Genomic DNA, 25915 nt, shown 5'->3' on the forward strand with positions numbered 1-25915 from the left:
CAAGAAGCCGCTCTCCCGGTCGGAGATGAATATGCTGAGACCCCTGGGCTTCACTGATCTTGTGTCCGTTACACCAGTAATGACTTAACTCCACAGGTCTGCTGGCCGCGATTCCAGAGGGTCGTCCCCTGCAGATCGGGGTTTTGGGCATCCCAACCCCTCCGCCTCACCACCTACAGCCTCCTCCCCACCCGCAGTCAGCCTTGGTGGCAAGCGAGGAAGACAAGAGTCCTGAGGTTTCTCTTCTGAGACCTTCATTCCGGAGTCAGCCATGCCCTTCGTCTCCTTCCTCCAGCCGACCACCGGAGGGGTGGCAAGATTGAAGAGGAAGACGCAATGGAGGGGGGCGCGGAATCAAGCCCAGCCGGTACTGCAGTCGGCGTCCAGTCCAGTGTCCGGCCCTATGTCCAGTCCGGTGTCCAGTCCTGCCCAGGCGTCCAGTCCTGTGACTCAGCTGGCCTTCCAGCTGGCCTCTCAGCCGGGGACTCAGCTGGTCCCAACTAGATTCTCCGGGACTCTCGAGTGTCTCCCCCCAGGACTAGGACTGCCCAACCATGTCCCAACCCCTCTGGACTTCCCCCCATGAACTCTTTTGTTCTTCATTTGTATTTTGTTTTTCTTACAGTTTTTTCCCATTGTGGCCTTTACTTTATTATTAAAAGTCTTCCATTTACGCACTGCTGCCTGCGCTTGGCTTCTTCCCCTGCCGTACCTGACACTTGTGAGGTCTCAAGTACAGACAAGTTGTTAGTTCTGGGTGATTTAAATATTCATCTTTGTTGTCCTTCGAAACCTCTTGTAAGAGATTTTGTTCAATTCTAGAATATTTTAACCTTTCATGACAGATATCAGGTCCAAACTAGGTCATACACTTGATCTAGTTTTATCAGGCCTTGCCATGAGTAATATATCTGTAAGAGATGCTGGGCTGTCTGATCACTGGCCGGTAATGTTTGACAGTGTGATTTCCTGTCCTAGCCCTGTAAAACCAGCCTTCTACCTACCGTTCATGGTCTATTTACCCCTCCACGCTTTGCAATTTATTGCAACTTTTTTGGCCCTCCCATCTCACAGTGATGTGATATCACCACAGGATCAAAATGTTGTCAACAAACGATAAAAATCGACACGATCATCAAAGTGACAACAGCCAGTTAATTTGTTCTCCGGTCTTGCATGGACGCCCACAATTGGCTAATGCCTGCACTAAAAATGGCACAGGGGCCGTGCCCGGCTTGGAGTCGCGCTCAGACCCGATGTACCAATTATCCAGCCGTGAGCGCTGGGGCGTGGGCAGTGCGGTGCACTGCAGCCCGATGCTCGCGGCGGCCCGAGAGAGCATGGCTGACATCTCAACGTCTGCCTTTTCCTGAGCTCTATCTCCCGGAGGAGACGGCTCGAAGGAATCGTCAGGGTCGGATGCAAGTAGGTCGCCCTCCGATGCTGCGAGGGACATCTCATCGTCGTCACGCATCGTGTCCGATTGCGTGACGGAGGAGTAAGATGGTGTGGTACCGCCTTCCCGGGAACGGCCAGACGAGCAAGACGGGGCGTGAACGGTCCGCGAGCCATCGGCTGACGGATTGACGATCAGGTAATCCCCATGCCACCCAAGCTGCTCACCGCCGCTGACGACAGGGCCATGGCTACTGCGGTCGCATAGCGGGAAGCAGACGAGGTGGTGGCTGGCCCTCCAGAGAGTGCAGCCACCCGTGACCGCAACGTAGTACACTACGACCGCAACGTAGTGACCGCAACGCAGTGCGGGCAGGATGACTCCACGGAAGCTGCCTCAGCATGTTGGATGCCCAAACACCTGACGCAGATATCGTGTCCGTCCCCCTCCTCGATGAGGGAGCCGCAACCACGAGAGCAGCGGGACATGCCACGCTGAAGAAATTTGCTCTTTTTGAAATGATCTCTTTTTCGAACACCTCTGGAACTGCTGAAACGCCGGGGGGATGATCACTGGAAGGGACAATCCGCTGCACCACGTCAAGATATCAGCTTCTTTAGTCATTCGATGCGAAGTCTCCGAAGAACAAAAGGTGAATGAAAATGCAAATTTAATTGGCCTTTTCAAAATAGTCAGAAGATGATAGGTTCTCAAGGGCGAACCCAATCTGTCGGTTGGACACAACGTCGAGAGACCGACAGAAAGGGAACTAAATTAATGTTTGCCGGCCAGATGTCAGGAATTAGACAACGTTCAAAGATAAATGCTTGAAAAAAGTAATTTTCTTTCAAGTCAGAAAAACAGCTGTATCGGCTAATGAATTCTGAATGCAGTGTTGTAGTCTCAAGACTTGGACTCTGTCTCGAGACCATATTTTGTCTGGACTCGTACTCAAACATGTAGTGAAAGGGGTTTCTATGTCTTTTTATGACGTCTTCTGATATTGACGTTGAGTGGAACTCTTATCACGTGTTTATCAGACTAGTTTCAGTTTACACATAAATAAATGAAGTGAGACTGTTTGAAATAAACTGAGTTGAATGACTGGAATGCAGTAAGATAGCAAGTAACCCTTGAATCAGGGTTAAACGGATGATTTGTCAATGTTCATTGCATTGAATCAGTATAATTTTTGTAACTGTAAAAATCACCATTATTGTGATCAGTGTTTGCTTTAGTTAAGCTCTTGGCTCTTCTGTTTTAATGTTAAATTAGGTTTCCTTCAGCCATAGCTGTGTGTTAAAATACATTATTTTTGGGAAAGAAACGATTCCTTCTGAATGGTAATGTATACATTTCAAAGTTGTGTGGATCACTGTAATAATTGGGTTTGTGTTATTAATGTGTCAGCTCTGTGGATTTGTAGTTTGAGCTTTAAGCTGATGAACTGTGATTTGTTGTGCGTAATAAGCACTTAAACACACAAAGACATCAAGAATCTGCAAATCAAACTTAACAATATTGACATTCAACAAAAGAAAGCTTCAAGCTCGAATGCATGCTATAGTACAAAACTCCTTTATGACTCCAAGTATGCATTGCAGTTGATCTGTTAATCTGAATTATCTTGACAATTGTCACTATTGTTGAGGCTGGTATGATGAGTGTTAATGTCAGTGAAATGTTTTTTATTTATTTTCTTTCAACACTTGTGCATTGACTAGCCAGAGCACTCAGACCAAGTCACCAATTGATCAAAAATGTTTTAAACTACTACATTTTATTACAGCCGACAATTTCCATGTGAACAGTCCCCAACTTTTGTAAAAGCAAACACTATTACACGACTGAAAATAATTAATTTAACAAATGTCAAGGATCAAGACCCCAACTAAAGCAAACACTGATCAAATAATGGTAATTTTGTGGGTACAAAACTGATATTGTCACGATCCAGTCTGTGTTTTCCCCGGTAGTTTGGATTTTTAGTTTGTTTCTTTTGAGTTCCTGTTTCCTGTCCTGTTTTGAAGACATTTGTAGTTCTGTTGTTTATTGGTTGCCTGTTGATTGTCTCCCAGGAGTGTCTTCTTGGCCCTCTTTAGTTTGTGTATATATAGCCCTGTGTGTCCTTTGTCTAGTGTCGATTGTTGTTAATGTTATGTTGTTGTCTGTCTTGGTTTTGAGGATTTTTTGTGATAACCTTATGGATTATATTAAAAACCAAAACTGCATTTTGATCCCCTCCTTGTTTTCCGTCTGCTTAAATGTAACAGAAGGATCCTCCTACTATGGATCCAGCAGCATTTCTGGTGAATATGCGACAGGGCAAGCGGTCCCTCGAGGACCACGCACAGGACTTTTTTGACACTGCTTACTATTTAGATTCAGATACTATTCGCAAGCCTAGAACTCGTTTGCAAGATGGCCACAAGTCCAGAACCTGCTCTCAAGATGGCTGCCAGTCCAGAGCCCGCTTGCAAGATGGCCTCCAGTCCAGACCCTGCTCGCAAGATGGCCGCCTCTCCACAGTTAGCTGACAAGATAGTTTCAAGCCACAGGCATCTCATCTCTAACCTGGAGGATACTGCTCTGGCGTCTGTGCAGGTGGCTATTGTTCCTAAGGTCCCAAGCCTGGTGGTCCTGGAGGAGTCTATTACTAATGTCCCGTCCCTGGAGTCAGCTCTACCGGTTGTGGTTGCAACCTTGTGGTGTGTCTTGGCTGTGTATTGCTCCAGAGGAACCTTGACAAGATGGACGCCTTGATGGATGCCGCTCTGCAGTGTCAAAATGACCGCTCTGACTTACTCCTCCATATCGTCCTGCCTGCGCCTTCATGTCGTCCAGCCTTGCCTGCCACGTCCAGGCCAGCCTCTGCACCACGGCCACTGTCCCTCCGTCCCTCTGCTGAAAAGAGTCTCACTTTTCACAAACAAAATGCAGTGTAAATGCCATGTTATATTAATGTACTCTATGAGCTTGGTCCCAGTTTTATTGTTTCCACCAAACATTTAACATATTCTTGAAGATTTCTTTAGGTCTCGTCACAGACCCAATCTTGTGTTGACTCGGACTCGACCCTCTCTGGTCTCGACTACAACACTGTCTGAATTGCCATAAAAATGTTGATTCATTTAATAATAATATATTCCTAGATGAATAATTGCTTTTACATTTATGCATTTGGCAGACGAAACGCGACTTACATAGCCTTATCCTATACATTTATACATAGGTATCTGCAATCCCCTGGGATCCAACCCACAACCTTGCGTTGTAAACACAATGCTCTTACCACTGAGCTACAGGAAAGCTATAAAAACATTTCAGTTCATTGTTATCTAATGATATGAGGTGTATAATACATTTTACTGGTTTGTATGTTATGTTATATGGGGTCTACTGACTAGTCTCCAGGCAATATGTACATAATAATGGATGTAAGACTGTGTTATTTATAACACCAGGGACCCTTTCAGAAAGCAGGGTAAGCGCAAACTCAGTGTAAATTAACCCCAGAAAACGGGATACTCTGGGTTTTCAGTTTCAGAACGCGAGGTATATCAAACCCACGACCGCGGGGTAAGTCAAGCCCGTTTCAGAAATCAAGGTATCTTATACTTAGAGTGAGTAACCATAGTAACCTACACTGTGAACCTAACCTGGTCGGCAGCAGGTTTTATTCCACTAACCCAAGGTTTGTTACAATCTCTGCCCCTTTTCGAAGCGCGAGCGGTATTGAAATTGCCTTCGCTGTTTGTTTTTTCATTCGTTTTCCATAATCACGCACAAGTTCGTAACACAGACATTAAAATGGTATGTCAGTTTATTCAGGAACCCGTAGATGAGGAAGCTGCATTCATTCAGAGAGAGTTACATTTACGTCGGTAGAGAATATATGGTGAAGCCCCGTTTGGATGTTTTATCATATCCGGAGGATTCTTTATTTGAGCGATACAGTTTTTCTTTACAGTCCATTAAATATATCCACAATCTGCTTCATCCTTACATCACAAACCTCACTCGTCGGGGTCACGCTCTGACATCTGAGCAGATTCTCTGTATGGCCTTACGTTTCTTTGCTAATGGAAGCTTTCTATATAACACCGGGGATACAGAACACGTTAGCAAGGCAACTGTATGCAGAGCAGTAAGAAAAGTGTGCATCGCTCTCAAGCACTTTTTATACATTTGTGCTAAGTTTCCTGTGAGAGCCATCAAAGAGGAGGTTCATAGGACTGCAGGTGAATGGTGAACGTCTTTCTGAATTATGCTGATCAAATAAATGTGGTCTTGCTTGCTCTAATAATTCAAATACCCTTTAGGATTTCCCATTGTGATTGGGTGCACATTTAAAAGGTCCCACTCGCCCCGTTCTGCGCGGGCTTTAAACAGATGTCGGTCCGAATGAGAGACGAGCGTATCTGTTGGTCGGGGAGTGAGGCTTACACACAGCTGGAGCAGGGGCGAGCATGGCCAGTTTTTTGTGGACGAGTGGGACGAGACAGCGGGTATTACAGAGTTTGCGCCGCGCTGACATGTCATCTGTGCGATTCAATCACCCAGCCAGCCGACTCCTCGTCAGCGCACACGTTATTGTAACAGCGCAAACCATACACTCAAATGTACAATAAAGAAACCCCTCATTCCTTAAAAACATATACATTTGTTTACATTTACACAAGTCTAACAGTTTTTCCCTACAGAAGACAAAGGAAATCAGGATGAAATGCATAATATTTTTTTATTATTATCTTTAATAGTGTACAAGTAAACGGTAGTGTTTTGCATCGATACTTTGAAGAACTGCACATATGTATAGACTCTATACTATAGAGGCTACGGAAAGACCTGTACAAAGCAGAAACTTCAATGACTTCCAATATCGTATTCTTGAGGAGCACACCAACCTCCTGGAAATTGTATAGGACAGTTTACATGTTCAGGTAATTTATGTTATTATTGTAGTACGTTTTGCGCCTAGCCATTTTACCTCAACTATTTATGTTAATAATAGCAGAGGTTTATAAGTAAATAAATGAGTGGCGCCAAATGAACATTGTATATGTTTTAATTGGTCAGTGCAGCGGATTGGTTGGTGCCACGCTGCCCATCGGTTGGCGATAGGAAATTGAATCGCGCAGATGACATGTCAGCGCGGCGCGAGCTCTGTAATACCCCGCTGTCTCATCCCACTATTGGATTGTTTGGCTTCCCTTACTAACGCTCAATTTGAGTGAATCACACCACAAGTAGGTATAGGTCACCAGGGAGTCAGTCAAGAGAGAGTGAGTACACTGGTCCACTTGCACTGGTACACTGGTCCATGGCACTTAGTTCTCAGCTTTGTAGGTTTTTGGGGGAATGGAACAGTAGATATGCATATCTACAGGGACCGCAAGGATGGTGTACTGGTTGGTTGTGTCCGACCCATTGTGGTGGGCCGGTCTGAGTAAAAATGCCAGGGCCCTTTTTTGCCCTAGTCCAGCCCTGGATATATATAGTGCCTCCAATTCGACTGGCGAGAAATAAACGGAGCGCTTTTTGTCACGTGGCGTTGCCATGGTGAATAGTGTTATTTTCGCTCAATTGATGATGGCTTTTTAAAGCCACGGTGAACTTACTCAGAGTGGATTGAACTGATTGAAAGCAGCTGTTCTGAAACTGAAAACTCAGAGTAGCGATTATCTGAGTAAATCAACTCAGAGTTCATATTTTAACTCAGTGTTGCTTGAACCTTCTTATTGAAACGGGTCCCTGCACTGCAGCAGTAGCTCAGAAAGCAAACACCTGCTTGACTGCATTATAACAGACTGTAATTCTACTTCGTCTTAGTTCCTCTTGTTCTTAACACTTACATCACTTTCCTGCCGTGTTATGTTTTTGTGTAGTGTGTGTGTGTTATTTGAATGTTTACATTTCTGATGTGTTTGTAAATGCATCAAGAGGTCAGCGTGTTCAAGAATGACATTGCACGCATCTTGTCGTCTTATTGCTGTCCTCTTTCTTCCTCTGTTCTTTTTGCCGTTTTAATAATTGTGTCTCTCTTCTCTCGCCTCGTGTTTTTTCTGCTTTACTGTACTGTGGCCAGCTGTGTTCTACTCTGCTTCATGTTCTTGTTTTGTGATAAAAGATAAACGTATGTACGGGTTTTTCTTTCGAGGGAAACGAGTTGTTTCTCCTCTCAGAGTCTGTGTGAGCGCGCGCGCGCGCGCGCGTGAACGCCGATGATGTCACGGCGGTGTGGGTCATTTGAAGGTTAGCCGCCTCAGAAGGGTTCACAGAAAGTTCACTCGCATATATTAGGCAACTCAATCTTTCATTGTGTTGGAATGAAGTAGCGGGCACGAGCGCACATCCGTCATTGCGCTTTTAAACGCGACATATTTACAACATTATCTCTCGTTATGAAGAACCGCTGTCGCTAACGGGAACCGGACCGTGATCGTTAGGTTTGTCCGTGAAGCGCGGGTGGTGACGGGATGTGTTTTACCGTGTTCTCTGTGGATTCACGCGCGGAGAGTTTGATGGAGTTTGTGTGAAGGACGAACGGACTGTTTTTCTTCTTCTGCAGTGCTGTGATGTTTGACTGTATGGATGTGTTATCGGGACACATGCTGGAGTTTTACTCCTCCAGTCCCTCGTCATGTATGTTGGAGGAGAAAGCGCTGAGCGCGTGCTTCAGCTGGCAGCACCGGCGCAACAAACACTGTACGTCTCTTTGCTTTATTCTTAATATTCCCTTTACATTAGTATTGTATTGAACTATGGTTTCGTCTTTTTTAAGCACTAAAACGCACGAAAAAACAGACTTTAAATGTACTATACTAGATGAAGGTGGTACACTATTAGCTATAGGGAAATACTGACTTGTGACTCCATAAAGTATATTACAGTATTTGATTGATGTAGGACGGCATGTGCATACAGTAGACGTTCATTACTGTGCTCAATACCCCAGCAGGAATGCAGAAGTTACAGTCAATCAGTCTAAATAATATTGAAAACAACTTGAAAACTTCCAGAATTCTATGAGGTGCCTTTAGAGAAATGTTTAGTGTATGTGATGATGGGTTTACCTGTGTGGTATCATTACAGTACACTCACTTTAGCAAACACATGGTGAATCTTACCAAAATAAATATTCGGTCATCATTTCATCTCCTTCCAGTTGTTCCTAATGTGCATAAATGTCTTTGTTCTGATGAACACAGAAAGATATTTGGAAGAACGCTCATCAAATGACGTTCTGTTTTTTTGTTCTGTTGAGCACAAAAGAAGACGCTTTGAAGAATGTAAGACAGCAAACCGTTCTGGGCACTTTTGGAGACGTTTATGCACATTAAGAACTCAGTAAAGGTCAGTAAATGATGACAGAATTGTCATTGTTGGATGAAGTATCCCTTTAAGGCGTTTGTAGTTTTACACTATACTTTCTTTGTCAGTTTCTGTTCTAATACTGCATTGATATGAATGAAACGTCTCATTCAGACTATGGGCTGTGTAACGCTGTTAATTCCTCAGCATGTTTGGACGCTTTGTAGACGGCTCGTAGGTTTTTAGTTTTTTTAAGATTGGTGTGATTTATGTTTGGAATGTTCGGTGTAAACACAGCCTGAAACTGCTTCTCAAAGCTCATAACACTGAGCAATCTCCTTCAGCGCTCTGTGATTGTGCCTGTCACACCAGTGTCTGTTTAGCACCATAATCATTATTTATTTTAACATCCTAATGACCCTCATGAAGAGAGCACTGAGTGTCATTTCCCCGTCTCTATTCACTCAGCAGACACAAATCACAGGAAAGTGCTTCTTATCAAAGAGAGAGAGGCGTCAACAGCCCGCTTCAGTTCTCTGAGACACCCGCCGCGGCGTCCTCCGCAAACACGGCCCGTGCCGAGACCATTGCCATTCTCTGTCCTCTTCATTTGATTTATCATTTCCTGGGGATTATTTTAAATACTTCTGAAGTTTGTGTAGGAAGTCTTTATCAAACAGGCTTTATAGTAGAAACTAAACCTTTAAAAGTCCAATTGATTTGTTTTTGCAAAAATACAGCATGTGTCTTTGTGTGGGTCAGTGAAGACGTCTACCAAAAAATAGAACCGTAGAAAACATGTGAAATATATAACGATCTTTAATATACACTTATTGTGTGTGCATTCATGTGCGTGTGCTGGAAATCTGTCAAAAAACTAATTCAATTATATTTAATCACCAAACTGATTATTATTAATTATACTATCTACCTGTGCTTATTTTCATCTCAGTATATTAGAGAAATATTGTCATCAGTAATGTTAAATTACTCTCATAAAAGCGCTTGTGAAGTAATGAGCCGGAAACAAGATAAAGCCTCTTCTTCTGTTCTCTTTGTTCTTCTTTATTTCATGCTTTCTGTTCTAATAAATCTGTGTAATGGAAAGAACAAATCAGTTTTTAAATAAGATCCCATCTCATGTGCAAAGAGTTCATTTATTTTAGATAATGAAAACATTCACAGTATTGTTAGTGACTCAGATAACCTCATGAAACCGATCTGATGTCGAGCTTGCTTCAGCATTACTCATTAGTAAATTAACACATAATAACAAAATATTCTTTACATTTTTTATTTCTTTTAAAATAATGATTTATGTCAGAAGGTCTGAAGTACACTCACCTTAAGGATTATTAGGAACACCATACTAATACTGTGTTTGACCCCCTTTCGCCTTCAGAACTGCCTTAATTCTACGTGGCATTGATTCAACAAGGTGCTGAAAGCATTTCTTCAGAAATGTTGGCCCATATTGATAGGATAGCATCTTCCAGATGATGGAGATTTGTGGGATGCACATCCAGGGTACGAAGCTCCCGTTCCACCACATTTTTACATTTATTCATTTGGTGTAGTAAGTCGCTTTTATCCAAAGCGACTTACAAGTAGTTTTTTACAGTGTTTTGCATTACTGCAGAGCAATCAGGGGTTAGGTGTCTTGCTCAAGGGCACTTCAGTCATGACCTGCTGGCACCGAGATTTGAACCAGCAACCTTCTGATCACAAGACCAACCACTAGGCCACAACTGACATCCCAAAGATTCTCTAATGGGTTGAGATCTGGTGGCCATTTTAGTACAGTGAACTCATTGTCATGTTCAAGAAGTGATTCGAGCTTTGTGACATTATCCTGCTGGAAGTAGCCATCAGAGGATGGGTACATGGTGGTCATAAAGGGATGGACAAATTCTGACTCTACCATCTGAATGTCTCAACAGAAATTGAGACTTATTAGACCAGGCAACATTTTTCCAGTCTTCAACTGTCCAATTTTGGTGAGCTGGTGCAAATTCTAGCCTCTTTTTCCTATTTGTAGTGGAGATGAGTGGTACCCGGTGGGGTCTTGTGCTGTTGTAGCCCATCCGCCTCAAGGTTGTGCGTGTTGTGGCTTCACAAATGCTTTGCTGCATACCTCGGTTGTAACGAGTGGATATTTCAGTCAAAGTTGCTCTTCTATCAGCTTGAATCAGTCGGCCCATTCTCCTCTGACCTCTAGCATCAACAAGGCATTTTCACCTACAGGACTGCCGCATACTGGATGTTTTTCTCTTTTCACGCCATTCTTTGTAAACCCTAGAAAGTGTTGTAACGTGAAAATCCCAGTAACTGAGCAGATTGTGAAATACTCAGACTGGCCCGTCTGGCACCAACAACCATGCCACGCTCAAAATAGCTTAAATCACCTTTCTTTCCCATTCTGACATTCAGTTTGGAGTTCAGGAGATTGTCTTGACCAGGACCACACCCCTAAATGCATTGAAGCAACTGCCATGTGATTGGTTGATTAGATAATTGCATTAATGAGAAATTGAACAGGTGTTCCTAATAATCCTTTAGGTGAGTGTATATATATAATATATTATAGGTCTAATAACCCAATATTACTACTGATAAATCGTTCTCAAAGTTCAACATCAAGCAGATGTTCTGGATTGAGGGAAACACATCATGCAGTGCAGATACAGTGTACAGTGTTGTACTTACATGATTCTCAAACTCTCATCTGTTACCACAGCCGTAACCTCAACGTGTCATAACATCATAAGAGGTGTTCAGAGAGATATGATACCCCCCTCCTCTCTATTACACTAGTGTGATATGTGCTAATTACCATTCTCTCTCTCTCTCTCTCTGTGTCTCTCTGTCTCTCTCTCTCTGTGTCTCTCTGTCTCTCTCTCTCTCTGTGTGTCTCTGTCTCTCTCTCTCTCTGTCTCTCTCTCTCTCTCTCTCTCTCTCTGTGTCTCTCTGTCTCTCTCTCTCTCTGTGTGTCTCTGTCTCTCTCTCTCTCTGTCTCTCTCTGTCTCTCTCTCTCTCTCTCTGTCTCTCTCTGTCTCTCTCTCTCTCTCTCTGTGTCTCTCTGTCTCTCTCTCTCTCTCTCTCTCTCTCTCTCTCTGTCTCTCTCTCTCTCTCTCTCTCTCTCTCTCTCTCTCTCTCTCTCTCTCTCTCTCTCTCTCTCTCTGTCTCTGTCTCTGTCTCTGTCTCTGTCTCTGTCACTCTCTCTCTCTCTCTGTCTCTGTCACTCTCTCTCTGTCTCTGTCTCTGTCACTCTCTCTCTGTCTCTCTCTCTCTCTGTCTCTCTGTCTCTCTCTCTCTCTGTCTCTGTCTCTGTCACTCTCTCTCTCTCTCTGTCTCTGTCACTCTCTCTCTGTCTCTGTCTCTGTCACTCTCTCTCTGTCTCTCTCTCTCTCTCTCTCTGTCTCTGTCACTCTCTCTCTCTCTCTCTCTCTCTCTCTCTGTCTCTGTCACTCTCTCTCTGTCTCTCTCTCTCTGTCTCTCTCTCTCTCTCTCTCTGTCTCTCTCTCTCTCTGTCTCTCTCTCTCTGTCTCTATCTATCTCTCTCTGTCTCTGTCACTCTCTCTCTGTCTCTCTCTCTGTCTCTCTGTCTCTCTCTGTCTCTCTCTCTCTCTGTCTCTCTCTGTCTCTCTCTCTCTGTCTCTATCTATCTATTTCTCTCTGTCTCTCTCTATCTATCTATCTCTCTCTGTCTCTCTCTCTCTGTCTCTCTCTCTCTCTCTCTCTCTCTCTCTGTCTATCTATCTCGCTCTGTGTCTCTCTGTCTCTCTCTCTGTCTCTCTCTGTCTCTCTCTGTCTCTCTCTGTCGCTCTCTCTCTGTCGCTCTCTCTCTCTGTCGCTCTCTCTCTCTCTCTCTCTCTCGGGTAGCTGCGTGAGATTGCACGTGTGAGAGCGACTCTTATCTTTAATCTTTTTTTCTAGTCTATTTCTATCTCTTTTTGTTTTTTATCCTTCTATTTTCTACCATTTTCGTTTTCTCCTTTTCTTTCTCCTTTCCCCCGTGTTGACTGATCACCTTGTATAAACGTAGAGATAGATTTGTTTTTGAGGCATTGATCGGGGGAGCGGCGGTATGGCGTCTGCCCCGGCACAGGAAAACCGCCTTTGTCACTTAGGAATGGCTGTAGATGTGTCACTGAACCTGGAGTTACTTTGGAGGATGTGCTGTTGGCAGTAGGAGAGCAATCGGGATTTGTGAACATAGTTTCGGCGTCATGCATGAATAAAGCAGTTGTTGTGTTCTTAAAAAGCGAGACGCTGGCAAATGAGTTAATAGTGAAAGGAATTTGGGTTAAGGAAACATTTGTTTCAGTGACCCCGCTATCAGCTCCTACTACAAAGTTACAATTTCTAATATACCACCCTTTGTGCAAACGGAACAATTATGAAAGAACTTGCGCGATTCGGAAGCCTGCAGGGCCAGTGAGATCTATCCCTCCAGGTTGCAAAAACGGCATGTTAAAGCATGTTTTGTCCTTTAGGCGACAGGTGTACATGTTTTTAACCACGCCAGAGAAATCTCTAGAGATCGCGTTTCGTGTTAATCACGGTGAAACCTCCTATATGATCTATGCGAGCACGGATAATTTAAAGTGCTTCGAGTGTGGGGATTTAGGACACAAACGTTTTTCGTGTCCGCATAAAAATGAACAAAATGACAAAGATCGGCCAGCACCAGAGCAAACGAAGGAGAGTGCAGACAAGGAAAGTAATGGAAGTTTGAACATAACCGAAGTGAAGGGCGTGAAGACTTCAAGTGAGGTGAGTGGTATTTTAGGCAACATCACAGTTAATGAAAACCGAGTTGTAGTCATATTGAAATGCTGACGTAAGTGCTGAATGGAAGGCTGTAAATGTTGCAGAGGTTGATAGACAGGACACGTATGAAGGGATAGAGGAGGAGGAGTTGGTGGAGGACCAAGGTGAGGATTTGGATGAAGTTTCTCAATGTACTGATGTGGGTGATGAGCAATGGTCTGAAAGTGGTGATACGATAAAAGAAGATTTATACACAGTGGAACAAATTAACACTTTCTTAGATGAGACTAAAGGAAGAGTAGGAGTTGAGGTTGAGAGATTCTTTCTGATATTGAAAAGTTTATGGCTTCTGTGATATGGGTGAGAAAAATAGCTCTCACAAAGAATTGTCACAACAGAAACGTTTTCGTTTAAAGAAGTATGTAACAACAATAAGACAAAAGTCTAAAAAGGGGAGGTTAACGAGGGGGAAAGACAAGTAATCACCATGGCTTGTCTATTATCTTGGTTTTCTGTATTCCTTTTTTGTTTTTGTTTTTTCTTTTTATCTCTCTTAATGGGGGTCTTAAGAGTAGGATCTCTTAATGCTAATGGATTGAGAGATAAAGCAAAGAGTGAGAAGTTAATAGAAATGATGACCATAGGAATGCAGTAGATTGGGGTTTATGGTGGGATGGTATAAACTGTTTGATCCATGGGTCCAATATGAGTGCAGGAATTGCAATTTTGTTCTCGTCTGCCATGAAGGTTAAGATTATTTCTAAAATTGAAGTAGAACCAGGAAGATTACTTGTAGTGAGAGCAGAAATTCATATCTTTTTTTTGTATTTGTAAATATGTATGCCCCCAATATAGGGGATGAAAGAACTCATATTTTTACTAAACTGCAACAAGTGTTAAGCCAACAACAAGATGGTGATTTTTTTTTGTGGGAGGAGATTGGAATTGCACGCTTAACTTTACTTTGATAGGAATGGTGAGGAGACTCATCAGGCATCTGCTATGTTTTTAGCAAATGTCATTAAATCGTGTGGAGGGAGAGTAATATAGGTGTCAAACGCTATACTTGGGTGAAATTTAACAGCAAACGGTATCTGCTGCACGTTTAGATCGTTTTTACATTTCAGAAAATATAAAAAACAGAATATTGAACAACAGCATTATCCCTGTTGATTTTTCTGATCATAAGCTAATTACAGTTGACTGCAGTGTGGAAAATAGAGGTCCTAAGAGTTGTTTTTGGCGATTCAATGTAAGGCTCTTGTATGATAAGGGGTTTAATGACATTTTTAATGTTTTTGGGAAACATAGAGAAAGGAAAAGGAAAGATTTGTTGACAATGTTCAGTGGTGGGAGATTGGAAAAATACATATTAAGGGTTCTTGTCAGCAGTATGTTTCTCATTCCACAGAGTGTATGAAAATGACGTTAGACTGGATCGAAAAAGAAATTAATGTTGTTGAGGAAAAGACGATAATTCTGCTCCTTTACATGAAAAATGGACTGAATTAAGGAAAAAATTATGTACACTATTAAATGTTAAAGTCAAAACAGCTCTTGTGAGGAGCAGTTTCTTGTCTACAAGGGACATGGATGGTCCTACATCTTACTTTTTCAACTTAGAACATAAAACTGGACAAGAAAAGACAATGTATCGGTTGAAGGACAACAATGGTCAATATACGGAAGATCCTATTAAAATGCGTCAAATTGCTGTGGACTTTTTACTACTCTTTACGCTGCAGACACTTTGGATGGTCAGGCTGCAGATGAACTGCTGAGAGATCTTCCTAGTATTTCATCAGAACATAAACAAGAGCTTGAAATGCATATTTCTTTCTCAGAAGTGACTGCTGCTATGATGAGTCTGTCCATAGGTCGTGCACCCGGAATGGATGGACTTCCTGCTGATTTCTACAGGTTATTTATGGTCATTTATTGGCCCAGACTATTTTGAAGTAGTTAAAGAATGCATTCACAGAGGAGTACTTCCCATAAGTTGTCAAAGGGCAGTGCTGGCATTGCTCCCTAAAAAAGGTGATTTAGCCGTGTTAAAGAACTGGACACCCGTGGCTATTTTGTCTACAGATTATAAAATTCTTTCTAAGTGCCTAGCTAATAGGCTAAATAAGGTACTTAGTGAAATAATACACAGAGATCATCATACTGCATTAAAGAAAGATCAATAACTGATAATTTACATTTGATGAGAGATATCACAGATTATGCTCGTTTTAATGACAGTAATGTTGGTGTTTTATCATTGGATCAGAAAAAGCGTTTGATAGGGTGGATCATTCGTATCTCTTCAAAACTTTGAAAGCTTTTGGGTTTGGTAAAAGTTTTGTTTCTATGATAAAGTTACTTTACACTGATGCTACCTGTTGATAGGTATGGCTGGTGGCCTGAGCAATCCTATAAAGGTACTGAGAGGCATTAGACAAGGTTGCCCAATCTCAGGTCAGCTTTATAGTATGGCTATTGAACCTTTCCTTTGTAAACTGCGAAATGGGCTTACAGGGTTACAGGTAAACACTGTCGCTTCACAGCATTCTATTAAATTATCAGCTTATGCTGACGATGTAACAATAATTATAAGGAATAGAGATGATGTCATTTTTTTGGAAGAGAGTTTAAGAGTCTTTGAAAAAGCTGCATCTGCCAAAATAAATTGGGATAAGAGTAATACCCTGTGGTGCAGTACCAAAGAGGTCGGGCCATTGCTGCCGGCTGGATTGCAGTGGGGAAAAAATGGTTTTAAATATCTAGGAGTCTTTTTGGGGATTGAAGAATATAGGAATCTGAATTGGGTAGGCTTAGTGAAAAGGTGTGTGCTCGGTTGTCTAGATGGCATTGGCTGCTACCCCAGCTGTCATATAGTGGAAGGGTCCTAATTTGTGATAATTTAGTAGCCTCGTCTTTGTGGCACAAGATGACTGTACTGGAGCCACCTCATGATCTTGTAAACACTATTCAGAGACATATTGTAGATTTTTTTTGGTCCAGCCAACATTGGCTGAGAGCACTAGTTTTGTTTTTGCCAAGAAATGAAGGAGGCCAAGGATTAGCGGACATAAAATCTCGGATAAAAGCTTTCAGACTTCAGACAGCCCAGAGACTATTACATTTACATTTATTCATTTGGCAGACGCTTTTATCCAAAGCGACTTACAAGTAGTTTTTATACAGTGTCACATTACTGCAGAGCAATCAGGGGTAAGGTGTCTTGCTCAAGGGCTCTTCAGTCATGACCTTCTGGCACTGAGATTAGAACCGGCAACCTTCTGATCACAAGCCCAACGCTCTAACCATTAGGCCACAGCTGACCCCGCTGACTATTATATGGTGAAGGTGTGTCCTGGTCTGAAGTAGCCTGTGCCGTTTTGAGAAGAGCAGGCAGAATGTTACTGGACCGTCACTTATTTTTTATGGACACTAAAAAACTAAATTTAACAGGATTATCAACTTTTTACAGATCAGTACTGAATGCATGGGAAGTGTTTAACGTTTCAAGAGTTGGTCTGTGGCTGAGAGAAGAACCTCTTCTGTGCAACCCTGCAATGGAGGTGGAACTATTGCAGTCAATGTCATTTAGAGATCTAATGTGGAATGCAGGTGTAACCAAGGTGGCCCGTTTACTAAAGAAGGATGGATGGTTATCAGCTGAAGACCTTGCATTAAAGATCAACATTAAGTCAGCCCAACTGGTGCAAAACCTGCTGAACAAAATCAAAGACTTGCTTCCACAAGACTTTATGCAACTATGTGCAGAAGAAGGAACTGTTCTTGTTTTCCCAGAGCTTGAAATTTCAGCTGCAGTTGGGACATGGCAAGAGGCAGAAGGAAGTTTGCTTACTTTTCAAATACCGCAGTTGGGTCTTTTTTGTGACACAAGTAAGAAAACGTTGTACACTATATGTGTGAAGGTTTTACATCTTAAGACTCTTGAAGGACTCAAAGACACTAAATGGCAAGAAGAGCTAGGGTTGGATACTTCACCGAAAGGCAGCTGGAGGACCTTGTACAAGCCCCCCATTGATAAAAGATCAGGTGATCTACAGTGGCGGATTGTGCATGGTATAATAGCTACAAACAGATACATTTGGCTGTCAAGAAAGAGAAAACTGAGTAGTGAAGAAGAAAGTAATGTGGTTATGATCTTGGCTGGACTAGTGAGATCTCGGGTTAAAATAGAATTTGCATTTTGTAAACTGACGGAAAATGTAGAGATGTTCAATTGGAAGTGTGGTTGTTATAACTGTATTTGCGAGGTTACTGACAATGGCCTTCTAAACTTACACATTTGAAAGCAGTTGTATTATTTATTATGTATTTTTTATTTTTTTATATTTCATATATATATATATTTTTCTTTTTAATGTGATGTTTGTGTTTGTTGTTTAAGGAAGTTGTCGGTTTTAGTGTAATGTTTCTTTATTGTTAAGTAAAGACACTTTAAAAGTCAAAAAGTCTCTCTCTCTCTCTCTCTCTCTCTCTCTCTCTCTCTCTGTCTCTGTCTCTGTCTCTGTCTCTCTGTCTCTCTCTGTCTCTCTCTGTCTCTCTCTGTCTCCGTCTCTCTCTCTGTCTCCGTCTCTCTCTCTGTCTCCGTCTCTCTCTCTGTCTCCGTCTCTCTCTCTGTCTCCGTCTCTCTCTCCGTCTCTGTCTCTCTCTCTCTCTCTGTCTCTCTCTCTCTCTCTCTCTCTCTGTGTCTCTGTCTCTCTCTCTGTCTCTCTCTCTGTCTCTCTCTGTCTCTCTGTCTCTCTCTCTCTCTCTCTGTCTCTCTCTCTCTCTCTCTCTCTGTCTCTCTCTGTCTCTCTCTCTCTCTCTCTGTCTCTGTCTCTCTCTCTGTCTCTCTCTCTGTCTCTCTCTGTCTCTCTCTCTCTATATAAATAAAACAAACTGATTTAAGCGTAGAGGCCGCGTGTTGTGCTATTGAATCAATTCATTCAAATATTCATTACACAATCTAAATATAGAGAGAGAGATCTTGATAAAATGATTTTATTTCTGTGAAATGATAAAAGATTCTTTGAGGGTGGGGGGAGAACTATCTCTTCAAAAGAGTCTTTTGTGTCCATCTGAAATCTTGGCTTTGGATTGTTTCCAGATTGCAGCAGGACTTCTCTACATATTCCTGTAGGTCCTGGACTGAAGATATTTTTTCACATGGAGGTCGACCCAAAAGAGTGCTCTGTGAATCATCAGTGTTGTTTTGAGCTTGTTTTCCCTCTATTGAGCGAGCGGCCCGTACGGGTGTGAGACTTTCCTGTTTGACCACACCAGAGGGTTCAGCCAGAGGCTAAAAGTTCAGCCGTGAGAAGTTCCTTTACATCACAGCTCACCGTTTCTGTCAGCCATTCTCCGGCCTGTCTGTCACCGTCCTTTATTTGCCTAATGTCTGCTGTGCGTACATCAGCACGCCGGCCGCTGAGCTTGGGTTTAATCACCCAGAAAATAGAAAAATACTCCCATGCGACTCATGCGGTGAATGCCGCCCACCGTCAGAAAGCGGAAATGGAAACGTGTCAGCAGGTGGCCCGATGCTCTCATCTCTGCCCGGGTGTCAAATAAACAGTAGCGAGGAGTTAATAATGTTGATATTTCACAGATGTAAGCTTTCTCTTCCTCTCTGCTATAATAACACAGGGTTTGTGCACATAATGGCTTTTTTCTGCTCTTTACCGTGTCAATACACCAAAAGCAGAACCCAAATCATGTCAGTAATTTTTTATGTTTTGATAGTATAGAAAAGTCTAGATGGACCTTGCTATAGACTTTCCAAATGATCAGGAGATTTCAGGAGTTGTTGGGATAAATTAAGCCAATCTGTAGTCAAGCAATCAGCACGTAACAAAAACACAGAAGATGTACAGCCATTATTCTATCATCATAATCGGAGTTTAAACGGATAATAAACCATATGAAGTCACTTGTGACGTGTGCTGACCGTTCACTGTGGTCTTCACTGATGAGAAGAGACGGGTGAATGTTAAGAGCGCACACACGCACACACATGCTGTTACAGATGGAGGAGATTCAAGTGTTCAACCACGAGCTGCTTGAATAAAAGTCCTGACTGAAATAAACACAAATGCCCGTCTGTCGTCTAGTCATGGCTGAATGCCGGTTTCAAGGTATACGGAGGTTTAAATGTGATACTGTTTCTAAGGTATTATCTGTGTTTCACAAAAATAAATATTTAAATTATGTAATTCAATGTCTGTGTTTATGTCTAATATATATGACAAACATATTTTTTTAAAGAATATCGTAATTTTAAGGCTTTCCTTTTACCTGACACACATGTCCTATATGTTGGTTCAACATGAAAAGTATTTGTGTCCAGTTGAGACACATTGTATATGCAGACATTTGGAAATAACACATTTTAGTGTTGTAATAGCAATATTTCAACACTAAACGAGTGGCTCTTATCCACTGACAGGAAGAATGTAGACCAGGGGGTCTCAAAGTTTATATTCAAAGGTCCGAATCTGAATTTTCGCCAACGTCAAAGGTCCAGTTCAATTTTAATAAACATAAAAACAACTTTAAATAACACATCAACTCTATATGAAGCATTTCAACGTAATTACGTAATAAGTGAAGTCGTGAAAAGCGCTTTGCAGAACAGAGCAAGGGGAGCATTTGTGTTTATAAAGCATATATGTTTTTATTACTTTTTTTAAATGACTGATCGTTTGGCTAGATAAGACCCTTATTCATCATCTGGTATGGTTTAAAGTCCATTGAAGTCCACTATATGGAGAATACTCCTGGAATGTTTTCATCAAAAACCTTCATTTCTTTTCAACTAAAGAAAAAATACATAAAGATCTTGGATGACAACAGGGCGGGTAAATGATCATGAAAATGTGTGTTGAATGTGAACAATTCCTTAAGTGTATAGTGTATCATTTGGGACACAGCTATAGACTTGTGCGGCGTTTATTCTAGAGTGTTTTCCTGTAAAAGCACATAACTCTTGCTACGGTTATGCCTGACATTTACACTACTCCAGAGTTAACATACACATGAGACATTACACTACCTGAAGATGACAATTACCAGCCTTGCAACGGCCGTTTAAACAACAGGTTTGTTTTACTTCAAGCTGTGCTGCGTACACGGATCGACTAGTTGTCATAACAGCAATGCAAGAGAGAATTGAGAGCCTTATGCTTTTAAATCGTGCTCTCTGTACTGCGATGTCATCTGTTGATCGGTCTGCTGACGCCGGATTTAAATCAAGCAAGCCTCATAACATGGATTACCTCATCTATCCTCACGAAGATGTCTTTGCTTGTCCTCGCCCTCATGTTCATTGTTGTACTGGCCAAACTTATAACCTACTTTCATCAACAACCAACTTATGGATGCCCATACAACTGTTTACATTTGTGTGCGCATGCCCAGCGTGTCTGAGTGGTAACGTGACATGTGTTTTCAATAGTGTAGTGTAAACACAGATTTTGTTCTAAAACACATGTAGTAAGGGCAGTATAAACGTTTTCCTACGACAACAGGCTAATGTAAACACCACCTTGGTCAGTGTCGTCATATCTGGGTGCGTGGCCTGGGGCGGAGTTGACCTGGGGGAAAACAATCCGTTTCCCCTGACTGGAAATGCTTGGGGTAACCCAATATGACCTACACAAAATCACTTTTTCCGTATTACAGTGCAAGATACATAGAAAAATCAAGCCGTTTTGGGTCGGAGACTCTGTGTAGTATCTGTGACTGAAGAAATAGCCAGAGGTGTCGTTTCTCAACATTTTATGAGTCCCAGGGTCATCCAATTGCTTATCAACCACATGGGGAACCTGTGAACAAAAGTGTTGCTTTTACAATTTACATTGGCCACTGAGTCATTAATGATTTAGCGTTCTCATGATATAACTAGAAAATTAACCTTATGAAAGCGAAATAAGAAGCAGTCCTACAAACTATCCCAAACTCAGGGTACAACCAGAGCAATAAATGAAAAAGGTTTTTTCACATTTTATAAAGTCCACAAGGTTGCAGTGGGACAGGACTACACCGGTCTTCTAATGGAGTGGTTTACCCTACGGCATAAACAGAAATGACGTTTTTGTGGGCATTCCCAGCTATTCCGACCAAGTGAATGATTCTCATGATCTGTAATCTCTGTGTGTGTACAATCACTCTTAAATCTCATTAAACGAACACAACCATCTTGTATTCATGTATTTAATCATTTATTGCATTGTCTGTTGTATGCAACAGTTGATCGATGTTTAGTTTCTAGTTGTAGGAGAGCAAGTGAATTGTCATGTTATAAAGGCTCTGCTGCATTGGAGATTTAGACATGAACATCACCAAACACACCATAGTCCCAGTTTAAATCTCTATTCAGTTTCTTATAAACGGGCTCAGATGTGTAGTCTGCTGACTTTATTTTTCTGTGTTGACTTTCGGGGAAGATCTGAACAAATAGGGATTGATATTTAACAATTTTAGCTAAACTGTAACTTAAAGGATAATATGATTTTCCCCCCACTTTTTAAATTTTAATTAGTCTGTTGGAGAACAAAAGCGATGTTCAAAGTAAAGGCGAAAACCCAAAAGTGTTCATAAAACAATTTTAAGGAATTACAACCAGCTTCTTTCTGGGTTAGTGACATCACAAAACCCTATTAGTGCAATATCGCTCTTATATCACAGCATGGCGATTCAGTCATGATGTGGTGAAACGTGATTTTCTTATAGCAAAGACTGCGATTCATTAGGGGGATGCACAGTGTGATGTGATTGCTCGGAGCTGACCAGTACCATTTCAAAAGCATAAAAAATGCATGAAATATGCGCGGCATTCCTTCTGCTCGGGACGGAAGCTTGCTCTCTGGTGGTGACTGCCTGTGAGTGAAGAGAGCGTGTTGCACCTCATTCGTGTTGCGACTCTCTATTTCAGCGTGCTTGCACATCTGTATTTGAACCAGGAGCGGCATCTGTCTCTGTTTAAGCGCATTAACCTTTTGTACAATCGCCTCAAGCGCGACCCAACGTGGCACTGTGAAAACTAGAGCTGCACGATTTGAGGAAAATGTCACATTGCAATTATTGAGGTAAATGTTGCGATGTGCGATTACGATGAACTGGGTATAATGAGTCAACATAGTTGATATCAAGGAAAATGCACACACGGATAACTGAAAATGCAGAAATTAGTAATTCTCAACTGAGATATACAGTTCAAACTAGCAACAACAACTGGAATTGCACAAAGTTTTCAAATTCAGATAAAATGTTATAAATGTGTGGTTCACTCTGTAAAACGTAAACCTCTATAATCTTTGTTTTATTATCTCTGGGCACTAGATCAGTGTCGGCCTGCTCTGCGTCCATTTCTCCCGTTTCCACACTGCGCCCTGCAAGTCACGTGACCAAGCACACGCGCCACACAAGACGACTTGCATATAAAATGGGCATAAATCTCTTAGAATGGATGTCTTGTCACGTCCAGGAATGCACTTGTTTCTTTAATATTATCGCAACATGTTGCCGTCATGTTATCGCATAGCCTGACATCGTGATTGCGACATGATTAATCGTGCAGCACTAGTGAAAACTTCAGTCGTGTGATGATGCTGCGCAGTGTCTAACCTCAAGACTACTAACATCATCCAGCACTAGAATAAAAGACTTTATGTAAGATAATACATCTATTAATCAGACAGTGTTTATGTCTCTGAATGATCAAATGACTGTGTGTGGTAAAGCCACAGTTTTGTTTTATATTGATGTAATTCACACTTGTGTCTGTGACTCATGTTACACACAGTTTATTGCTCAGTGCTTTTTGTCATTATTATTACATGGCTAGAAATGTAACAGATCATTTAATATATTAGTATGATTGGGGTGGTTCTATAGAAATATGTCAATCCATTCAGGCATCAACTAATATCATCTTAAACCTGGCCTATTGTTCATGGTTACATATTGCGTTGGTTACCGATTTATAGATTTTCTTTATTAAATAATACAGAAGATAAGGTGAAAACAAATGAGATTTTTCTCATTCCTGAGCCCTGTGAATTTCTCTAGGAAACACTGTTTACTTTCAGTTTTATGACTGAGCTGTGTGCTTTTACAAGCTTTTGGCTCTGATGATTCATCTACATCTGTTCCAACATGAACTGATATGATCCAGTCTGTAACAATCACTGATATGACTTTATAATCTCTTAAATGGCTTTATCGTGTGCTGTGTAAGCTGTTTAAGAGCTGTCATAAAGCTCTTAAAACACCTTTGGTCTATGAAGCGATGTGTAACGGCCTGCATTGAGATGTGCTTCTGGATGATCGGCATGTTTCATTATCTGACTCGGGTCTGAAGTGATAAAGCAGAACCGATGCTCCTTTAGTTACTGACTATATAGCCGGTCTGATGTGGAACCGCTCCTGGTGGAAGGTGAACTAATCATTGGGTCTTGTTTCCACACGCACACTTGTGTACACACTAGCAGATCTCAGTTACATTTAAAAACGTTTTGTGATTTTGATTTCTGGTTTATACCAAAATATGTAAAGCTGACAGTTGTGGTAAAGGTAAGCAGGGACGTCTCATTCTCAATCTTCAGTTCAAGTCTTGAATCTCAAGTAGAAGTGGTTTTTGTCCATCTCAATCATCATCAATATCTTGTTTTGCCCTTTCAGCCATCGAGACTCAGAGCAGCAGTTCTGAAGAGTTGGTCCCAAGCCCCCCGTCTCCTCTTCCTCCTCCTCGAGTCTATAAACCTTGCTTTGTCTGTCAGGACAAGTCCTCGGGGTATCACTATGGTGTCAGCGCGTGTGAAGGCTGTAAGGTAAGACTGCTGTTCATCTCATCAACACCAAATGAACACCAGACTCGCGTCTAACCTCGAAACAAACTAAAAGCTTCACAGGCATTGCTCCTCTTCAATTATTTACCTTCTGAGGACTGTAGACAATCCACCAAACTACAGACATCTCAACATCATCAGACCTCTCAGACTGAGATTTTATTCGATCCTTGGCTAGAAGGCTCTCTTAAAGGTATAGTTCACCCAAAAATAAAAATTCATCATTTACGGCTCACGCCCCATTGACTTCCGTAGTACTAATACATACGGAGATCTGTTTGCTTACTGACATTCTTCCAGATATCTTTCTTTGTGTTCAGTCATTTATACAGATTTGGGACTGTCTAGTGGCAAGTAAATGATGACAATCAATGAAAGACATTTTTGGGTGAAGTATTCCTTTAATGTTGAGCTTTATATGTCACTCAGTGTTTAGCAGCTTTTGGTGTTAAACTCATTAGTCTGTTTTAGCCCTCTCACACATTCTGACTTTACATTATTTTAATGTTTCTTGCAAGAGAATGTTGTCTATTTACAGCAAAATACTTGCTCATGGCTTTTGTGGATTGTTTGTGTGTTTTTGGTGGAAATGGGACTAGAAAATATTTTACACACACATATTATCAAGTGTATTTTCCTTTATAGAAAAATGACATGCCAGAAGAATCATCATATAAAGATGCATTGATTTTTCTGTGCAAAATGTACTAAATCTTGCCTAATATGATGTGTAAAAGAACATTTTTTTATATCTGCTGGATTTACACACGTGAATGTGGAGGGATTATGAACCCCTTGTGTCTCACAGCGAAGCAGAACGTGTGCTGATGTGCATGATTTGACACGCGCACGCTTTGTTTGATATTGAACCGGAGATCTCATTTGAATTGGTAAGATGTTTAGGAAACATATGGCCAAGCATACGTGTATGCATATGCATAGAGAAGAGACACACGCGGGTAAAGACGGCAGATTTGATGCGCTCGGTTTACTTTGACTCTCTTGTCCTTTTTGACATTGGCTTCTTTTTGACATGTGTCCCCTAGAAATCTGTTGATTTCAACTTTAGATGTCCCCTCGTGACTTTACAGAACCCTTCAGAGATCATAGCAAAGAAACCATGTCACGAGTCGCAGTATTGCAGTTGTGTGTGTTGATCTTTCTCAGATGAGATGTTCTGCACATAAACAGACGTCATGTGGTCTTCAGCATGTGCGGTGACACAGAAGAGAGCTCACCGAAAGCACGAAGCCTTAAAGTTGATCATTCTGTTATCACATCTTTACTTTCACACACTGATTGATTGTCAGAGAACTGAATGCACTGTCCGTCATCATGTCACATACACTACAGTTTGTGTCATATCACATTTGTGGTTTGAAATTGTTGGTCTTTCTGTCAGTTGTGATGACTCTTGCTGTGCATTTGCACATTGTGCCTTTGTGTGTGTGCATTTTTGTCTGTATGTATGTGTGCATTTGTGTATGTGTGCGTTTGTATGTATGTGTGCATTTGTGTATGCGTGTGCGTTTGTACGAGTGTGTGTGCGTTTGTGTGTATGTGTTTTTGTTTATATGTGTGTGCA

At 41.7% G+C, this 25915-nt stretch overlaps 1 protein-coding gene across 1 annotated transcript in view; it reads left to right on the forward strand.

Moving 5' to 3' along the window:
• Positions 1–7974: 7974 nt before the first annotated feature.
• LOC306910644 (retinoic acid receptor beta-like) overlaps positions 7975–25915 on the forward strand; it is a gene marked incomplete at both ends in the record, with an annotated part of 71824 nt that continues 53883 nt past the window's right edge. Inside the window, 2 exons of the mRNA XM_079485356.1 lie at positions 7975–8104; positions 24164–24312. Coding sequence (XP_079341482.1) covers positions 7975–8104; positions 24164–24312 — 279 coding nt within the window. The remainder of the gene's footprint in view (positions 8105–24163; positions 24313–25915) is intronic.

This window comes from Barbatula barbatula, assembly GCF_947034865.1.
Source record: "Barbatula barbatula genome assembly, chromosome: 21".
NCBI classification, from domain to species: domain Eukaryota; kingdom Metazoa; phylum Chordata; class Actinopteri; order Cypriniformes; family Nemacheilidae; genus Barbatula; species Barbatula barbatula.